The following is a 9,258-nucleotide window of genomic DNA, read 5'->3' on the forward strand; positions in this document are numbered from 1 at the left end:
ATTAACAGCCAGCCAGGCGGAAGAGCTCAGCGGGAAAAAAATTCTTAAGATGGGAGGTAGTTTAGGACGTGGATGGTCAAATCTCTCGTTTGGAGAGAGGAAGGATGACATGGCAAAGGGTAGCACGAGGATTGAAGAGGATGGCGCAGGAAAGGTGAGAGCCAAAAATAATATTTTGTCTACAGAGCAGTCCGTACCAACATGATAAAAATAGAAACACAGACAAAACATAAAAACAGTAGATTTTCGCTATTTGGGACACCGGATATTAGAAGCAGCCACTTACTTGGGACAAATATCTCAGAACAGAGCTTGCTTGTGGTATACGATCGAGTTAACTCGAATCAATGGTAATTATCCACGTGGAGATACTTATTTAAACACAAGAAACCGATTTTGAACATATCACTCTCACATTAGTGGAATATGACTTGGTGCTTTTACGGCGAATGGTATTCAGGAACTTCTCTCTTGTTGTCGTCAATATAAATGTATTTATCGCCTCCAAAGTTTTAGCTCCCGTGTCGGTCACCGTCTTCAGGATAATGAGTGAATAATCATTATAAACTGGAGCCAAAACGTTGGATTCCTGGGAGACAATGACCAGGTGGAAACCCCAAAAGAAGTCCCTGAATATCTTCTCTCATTGTTGAAATAATCGTTGTCATTACTACAGTATATTACCGATTAAGGTAGGTTGGCATGGACTATTTAAGAAGTATACATCTCCCCTTCCATTATTGACTTCTCTCTTTGACTCATAATAAGGCCTGCTCCATTTAATTTATGGAAAAAAATCCTAATCTCTTCCTTCCTCTCTCCCGTTCACTCAACATTCTATCCTTCTTCATCATCCCCGCCCCGCTAAGTACTAGCTCCATCCATACCCTCTGTCTCCTCCGTATCTTATCTAGAAGCTGCCTCACCTCACCCACCATATAATAATAATAATATAATAATAATTTATTCTTCCATGCATACATATTTTTTACAGACTATTACATCCATTCAAGGAAGTAAGGAAGCCTATAAGGCAATAAGCCTGTGTTTAGGCTAACTTCAAATTTCGTAAATTGCGGAAATGATAACACATACAACCAAAATACACAATACCTTGAGAAAAAAACATTATGTGCGTAATAATATCATAACAGAGCTGACCATAAGATGAGATACAACTTGTAATGTACAACACATATGATGCCTAGGGTATTTTCTTCAATATACCGACCCTTTACCATAACTTATCGATGTCTTCAAAAGTCATTATCCATTTCTTTATCAACCTTTTGTATTCACAAAAAAAAGCTGTCTCTTTAATTGTATTTGGCAGCATATTATACAATTTTGGTCCCATGTACAAAAAACTCCTTTTATACATCGTTAAATTAGGCTTGTGCGCAGGGATCGAGAAACCTCTGCGAGAATTAAACAACAAATTGCTCCCAAAAATGTTTGGGCTGTATCCACTACGCAAAAAAAACAAATTTTTAACACTTTATAACAATACATATATCTTAACGAGAGTATGTTAAGTTCAATAAATAAAGGACGGGAATGTTCGTAACGCTTTTTGAGCAATAATAGTCTAACAATTTTTTTCTGCACGAAGTAGGCTGATTTCAGGGTGTTAAAATATGCTCCACCCCAACAAGTAAGCCCATAATCCAACTTGGAGTGTACCAATGTTCAAGAAGTATCCACCATCGTGCGAAAGATCCACAGAGAAAAAATCATTCGCCTTGACCGGGATACGAACCCGGAACTCCCGCTTTCCGGTCGATTGCTTTAGCCAGTTAACCCTTTCCGGTCCAGTGAGTCCAAATGGAATCACGTCGCTTTCCTGCTTCGAGCATCAATTCAAATCCCCCGCGGACTCTATTTAGCGTTAGCGGCCGTAGTACATAGTGCCACCACCAGGTTTTATGACTCGCCGTTCAAGAATAAATACGATCTTCAGCTATTGATGAAGATTGCTGCACATGTGCTTGTGAGTATTCTTCGGAGTTCATCGGCGGAGTTTTACATGAATGAAAAACGGAGGTAAGTGCAGTATTTTGACCATAAAAATTAAGAGCTCTTTCGACATTGTTTGACATTGATTATAAGAGATTTTAAGCTTCTGCGAGAGGAAATGTCTTTGTAATTTTATAAAATATAACATGATTCCATTTGGAATCAGTGGCCCAGATGTATGTGTTAAGTTTGACCGAGTTTGCAAAGCATCATTTTACTGAAAGTAAGCTCATTAGTTGAGATCCAACGAAATAGTTGGTATTTTAAATACGAATTAGAATTGACGGAACGTGTTAATTGAATATCTCATGAACGGAATTGTCTAATTGTTTTTTCAGTGTATTTATGTTTAGTAAAGCCACAGGGATTTTGGAAAATAGATTTTATTTTCACCGAATCATTTCCATTTCAGACGATGGCGACATCATTGACGACTAAGGAAATAGTGTACATTTTAGAAGGTGACATCTCTGATATTGACATCTCAGATGATGAAGACATCTCAGAGGAAAACCCGGATTGGCTTTTGAATAGAGAAGCAGTCGGACCTGACGTTATGAATACCGAGGTACAGGGTTTTCCGAACATCCCTGATGTCGGACTTGCTTTTGAAGTAAATAAGTGTAGTGATGATAGTGATGATGATGACATGCCTTTGGCACAACGTTATCCGCATCTAATGAACCAATCGCAGAGAAAAGTAAATAGGTCATTATGGACTTATGAAGACCTAGGTTATGTTGATTCCTCATGTGACTCTCAATTTTCACCACCTCCTGATGAAATTAGCACCCCATTTTCATATTTCAAGCTTTTTGTTGATAATGATATGATAAGTAATATTGTAGAGCAAACTAATCTCTATTCAGTGCAGGAAAAATGCCAAAATGTAAACACTAATGACAAAGAAATACATCAGCTCCTAGGAATTCATATGATTATGAGCATTGTCACAATGCCAAGTTACTCCATGTTCTGGAGTGAAAAGTCGCGATATGGTCAAATTGCAGATGTCATGTCTCGCAATAGATTCAAAACTTTGCGAGGTAATCTACATTTTAATAATAATGACAATATGTTGTCCCGTGATGATCCTGCTTACGATAAACTGTTCAAAATCCGGCCATTTTTAAATGCTCTAAGGAAAAACTTCCTGAAAGTGGAACCGGAAGAGCATAATTCAGTGGATGAATTTATGATTCCTTTGAAAGCTCATACAGCATTGAAGCAGTATATGAAAAGCAAACCACACAAGTGGGGAGTGAAGGTTTTTGCTCGTGCAGGGGTTAGCGGATTTGTGTATGATTTTGAAATTTATCTGGGCAAGCAAACTAATGTAAAAGAATCTGGTCTTGGAATCAGTGGTGATATTGTCATTCGGCTAGCAGAAAATATCCCTAAGCACAAAAATTTCAAATTATATTGTGATAACTGGTTTTCCTCGCCTAAACTATTCTCGCAACTAAGGAAAGATGGTATTTTAGCTGCAGGAACTATCCGTAGAAATAGGCTAGGGCAATGCACTTTGAAAAGTGACAAGGAGTTGAAAAAACAAGGGAGGGGTAGCTTTGATTATAGACTTGAGAAAAGTGAAAATACGTTTGTTTTGAAATGGCTGGACAATAAACCAGTGTATTTAATTTCCAACTTTGTTGGGGCTCATCCTGTGGAAAATGTTCGACGCTGGTCTGTAGCAGAAAAAAGGTACATAGACGTGCCACAGCCAAATATTGTTCGTGCGTACAATAAGCATATGGGAGGAGTCGATAAACAAGATATGCTTCTGGAACTTTACAGAACAAACCTCAAAGGGAAGCGTTATTACCTCAGGGTGATTTTTCACTTCATCGACCTCAGTGTTGTAAATGCTTGGCTGTTATACCGCAGACATTGTGAGCAATTGAAAGAAAAATATATGCCCTTGATTGAGTTCAAATTATCTGTAGCTCATGCATTACTCTACTTTGGTCCCAATATCTCTAATAAGAGAGGAAGACCATCTTCATCACCGAGTGTGGAGGGAAAAGGAGTGGCGAAAAGAACTTTTACACCACGGCCGGTGGCCGATGTTCGATTCGATGGGATTGATCATTGGCCTTTGCATGTAAATACTAAAAATAGATGTAAATTGTGCATAAAAAGTTATACGCGAGTGAAGTGCGAGAAATGCAACTTACCATTGTGCTTCTCCAACGAAAAAAACTGTTTCAAAACTTTTCATGTAAAATGATATATTTGTCCCCTGTATTTCATGTAAAAGGTAATATGTAATCTACATGAAGTTCAAAAATTTGTTTTATTAAATAAATTGATAATTTAACAATGTAATTTGTACATTATTTACAAATTTTATGTTGTTTTAAACCTGTATACTATTTAAATGAAACTTCAGTTAGAACGGAAATCATTGCTTTCAAAAAGGCCACTGATTCCATTTGGAATCAGGTCTGAAATTTTGTATTAATATATATTTGAACGCACTAAAGATTCTCTGCACATATATAACACTTTCAAAGTCATTTTAGTGCAGTAAATAAATTTTTTTGCTGCATATTCATTATTTGGACTGGAAAGGGTTAAGCTACCGAGGCGTCATTCTGCCCTGTGGATATATATCCCGGTCAAGGCGAATGATGTTTTCTCTGTGGATCTTTCGCACGATTGTGCATTGCGGGTGACTCCCGTAAAAGTTATCACCGCGGCTAGTCCCGGTATACTTTAAACAAGTATCCACCACTTCGTCGTTCCTCCTCCTCTCCGTCCACTCTACTTTCTCCATTCTTCTCCAAAAGAATGGGTATAGAGAGGAAATTTCAAAAGGAATGCAGAATTCAGAAAGAGATTTTTTGGTCAATTTTATATTTCGTGAAAGAAATTAAGCATAAAACCTGGCTCTTCATACATTCTCTGGAGTGGAGCGAGGAAGAGAAGGTTTCCCTTGAGCGATTTAGAATTATAAAATGCCATAACAATGTTAGGCTTCGTAATGAACTTGTTTTCGGCACTCATTTTTTCCCAACTTGGCGCCTTGCTTAGTGCTCCCGAGATAAGCATCTTCAACCGTCCGAATCTTTCTTCCTCTCTAATGAGTCAATTGTTCCTCTCCACGACTCATTTCGTATTCTCTTCCTCCTTCACTTCCAAGAAACGGAGCCCGCGCGTCTTCAGGGCGAACTTTTGCGTACAAATAATACCTCTCTAATTTCATCTGTTAAATTCCAAGCATTTGTAAGTTGTTGCACCCAAAAAAAAACCTACAAAACAACTCCAATCTATCCGTTTCATACATAAATAAACTTTCAAGCAAAGTGTGTAAATGAATAGTAAACTAAGATGAATATTTCAGGGGTATTAAATGCTAATGGGTAAAATGAAAGCAAATTATTGGAGTCAAGACTCTAAAAGTGAATAAAGCATGTTTAGGTAACGGTGCCAAAGCAACACTGCCTAAACATTTCTTGCATTTAAAACATGTATAACCAATATGCATCAATTATAGATGAATACCTATTCGTGAAGTATGTGTTACTAAATAACTTTGCACATTTATGGATAATATTAAGGCAGAGTTATTTTGAGTTGTAATTTAGAATTATTTCACTTTGCACCACCTCATTTGATAATTCACATGTATTTTATAGATGGTTTTTCTCCATTACCATCCTCAAAGACAGTGTAGTGTTATTATTCTCCATATATTTGATAATACTTCTTCTTATTAATTTTTCATTAAATATGAAAGTTTAAAAATTATGGAATGCATGACGGAGCATGGAAAATGTGAAGGATATTATTGGTTGTATCTTTTTTACATCCCTTCTATGATGTACAGATTAATTTGGACCAAAAGTTATTGTAAACTCATGAAATAATACTGGCTTAGTTCTAAGATTTATTAACTTTTACATAATTTTTTTATCCCATCACCTATCAAATGTAAACTTAAATTCATCACGCGATAATATTTTCGAGCTAAATTTCCCAAAATAATACGGAGAGTTATTGCTGCACTAATTGTTTGTGATATAGTCAGCATGGTAGATTAAGCTAATGCTAAAAATATAAAGATGGTATCTTACATTTTAACCAGACCTTTTATCCAAACAACATCATTAGCATGCTTGTGTAACGTCTTACACTACGATGAATTTTTATTAAGGAATAATTATATCTGTGAAGACTAACCTACTGCTACTTACCCATTAGAATTCTAAAAGGGTATCATAAAGGTATTTTTTGTGGTAAAGATAATCTTAATATTCAGTAGCTATCAACTCCACTGGGCGCCGTATATTGAGAGTCTCGAAAATTTTGGCGCCAGACTTCTTAATGCATAGAAATAATTTTTGACGTAAAATAGAAGGGCTTTATCAATCTGCAGCCCTGCGGAAAAGTTTTAAAATTTCCACGCCTCTTGAGAATTTTTCTCGTGAGAGCGATAGAGTATACAGAATGTAGAATGAACTGCCTTCACTCTTTTCCTTTAAGAACGACCGGCGTAAAAAAATAAAAGAATAACGTGCGGCGAGCGAACAGGAAGGAGGGCGGGTTCCTTTCGGTTAAGGTTCGTTTCCCCGTTTTAAAAGCGTTGGTCCCAAATGAAGGAGTAAGCTTTAAGCCTCCCATAAAGTCTCCTTGTCTCCTTTATCGCGAATGGCCCACCCACGGGCATAAAAACAACTGCGGAGTTTGTCTCCAGCTCCACACACGAGATTTTTACCCAAACTCCCTCAACAACCTTCCTTTTAGCATGCATGCCTCGACCTCCACCTCAGGCAAACACAGATGTCCTCAGAATAGATAAAGGATCCGGTCGGACTTGGGGAAGGAATTCTTCTTTTTCTTTCTGAAATCCCTCTTTTTATGATGGAACTCTTCTAAGGATGCAGCAGCGAGATAATCATAGCATGTTTTTTCTTTCTTTTCATATAGCAGTAGTCAGATAGCGGCTAAGGCCCGCCCTCAAAGGGAAAATAATTGATCCCTGCCTTCTACATTTTTTTCATCGAAAGAAAATATCTTTCTGAAACAGGAAGTTATAGTGCCAACCGTTTATTTCTCCTTAGAGACTGGGTACATTTGAACAGCGTTTACTTTCAATAAAACTGTCTTCAAAAGACCATCCGCTGTTAAGTGACATCAATTAAGAAGCATCAACGGTAAATGTAATTTTTTTTGCTAAGACTTAAAGTGAGACTTAATATTGGATTGGTGATAAGGATAGGTAAATACTGAGATTGAAACCAATGTGTCGCCGTTTATTTACATGATTAGCATGTAATGAGTCCGGTTATTTAAAATTTGAGTTACTCCCTCGAGAGAAATAATTTTATAGCCATTTCTTTTACAAAAAATTATTCATGGAGCAAGTATCAAAATTAATTATAAAATGACCATGTTACATATAATCATCACATTGATTTTGTCATATTTTAGCGAAAACACCGATTTTGGTGGGTGTAGTTTCTATGAAACAACTTTCGCAAGTTGGCCGATAGCATTTATTTTACTAGGCCCTTCGCAAAATTCACTTGCGAAATTTTTGGGAAATACTTTTTCTATTTCCACAATTAACCTCGTAGATGGGTAGGGCATTCTTACATGCATCTTTAAAGTACTGTTCAAGCAACATTTTCAGCGTTCTTCAAGTACTGAGGTTTCATTAATCTGCAAATTGCGACTTATGCACAATTTTTTAAATACTATATAATATTAACTTATCAACATCCGATTTTGCAGCGAAAGTCGCAGCAAACTAACATCACGGCATTGTTATAATATCTCCCGAAAATGTAGGACAAATAGGTAATTAACAATATAGGCGCTGAAACGCGTAAAATTTGGACAGATAAAAATTGTAATAAATATTATGTTGCATATGCAACCGTTTCAAAAAGATTCGCTATAGTTCTCGACCGTAACATGTGCGCACAAGCTCACGCTCTTTGAGAATGTTTACTTTTTCGGAAAATTTATTTTTATTTTTCGTCTTAACCACAACGCAGGCCTGCCTTCTTTTATTAGCGCGCCGCCTCCTCCACCATCTAGCGTCCTTTTACCAAAACATCTTCCACTCCCCTTTCCACTCTCCCTTTCATCACAATTTCCCCTCCGATTCGAAAACACTCTCACCAGCGCCCCTCCCCAGGCAGCGGGAGAGTGAAGAAACACCGTTGCGTCTGTTTATTTCGGCCAGTGGACTATATAACGGAACGCGGCCGTCTCGGAAAGCATTAAAAGAGAAAAAAGGAAACGGGATGAGTGAAAAAAGGAGGGAATAAAAATATAGGTGGAGGGATCGAGAGTCGAAGAAGAAAAAAAAAGATACAAAAGAACGGCTATGAAGAGGAAAAGGGACTCTCATGCATACTCATATATTTCTTTTTTCACTAGTGTGGGTGGGACGAGGTTAATGCCTCTTCGGGTCGCCTGAACTCGGGAAGCAAGGACGGATCTAAGGATGTGCGGAGTGAGAAAAGATCGCAGAGGAAGGGACGCTGAGGATGGATATAAAGGCCGTTTTACACGGGGCACGGAATTGCGCAGGTTAGAGCTGCATTAATTTCTAAAATGACGTGGAATTGCGCGAATGCATGAACGAAATTAGAACGGGCTATTTGGCCGTCTCGCATCCACGCATTCTCGCACGTGTTCTAGCAATTCACCGCTTTACACGACGCAATTTTGATTGCGCCTTCGCACGTACGTCAGATTGCGCAATTCCGTGTACCGTGTAAAGCGGCCTTAAGAAAACGCTTTGCCGTTCTTACTTCGCGAGACCATTCTCATTATTTCTAAAGACCTGGTTACAGGGTACATTAACACGTACAAGTTAATCTTTGTTTGCGTGAATGATTCTGGTAAACCGAAACGGAACATGTACGAATGCATGAACCAAAGTAGAACATGTTCTATTTTCTATGCATGCATTCGCGCAAGTTGGGTGGTTACGCGGTGCAGGAGCCCGTAGCCAGGAATTAAGGCTGGGGGGGGGGTTTAGGTGTAACTAATACCGGGGTGTGTGGGGGTATGGAATACCCACCAGGATGAGCGGTAGGTGCAAGATTTAAATGCGGAATTTTAAAATGGTGAGTTTTACGGCTTTCTGAGGGATATTTTATTAATCCTCACACTATTCTATTAGTTATATAAATCCTGTTAAGTAAAATGGATTAAACTTAAAAATTTCTCTGAGCTCCCGGGGGGGGGGGGGGTTATCCCCCAAATCCCCCCTCGCTGCGC

The 9,258-nt window shown here is 38.1% G+C and overlaps 1 protein-coding gene across 1 annotated transcript; it reads left to right on the forward strand.

The window, feature by feature from the left end:
* Positions 1-1,804: 1,804 nt before the first annotated feature.
* Positions 1,805-4,588, forward strand: LOC124168370 (piggyBac transposable element-derived protein 2-like). Its single transcript, XM_046546578.1, has 2 exons — positions 1,805-2,043; positions 2,429-4,588. Exon 2 carries the CDS (start codon positions 2,432-2,434, stop codon positions 4,244-4,246), a length of 1,815 nt encoding a protein of 604 aa, XP_046402534.1. The 5' UTR covers positions 1,805-2,043; positions 2,429-2,431; the 3' UTR covers positions 4,247-4,588.
* Positions 4,589-9,258: the final 4,670 nt, after the last annotated feature.

The sequence above is a fragment of the Ischnura elegans genome, chromosome 11 (assembly GCF_921293095.1).
Source record: "Ischnura elegans chromosome 11, ioIscEleg1.1, whole genome shotgun sequence".
In the NCBI taxonomy this organism is placed as follows: Eukaryota; Metazoa; Arthropoda; class Insecta; order Odonata; family Coenagrionidae; genus Ischnura; species Ischnura elegans.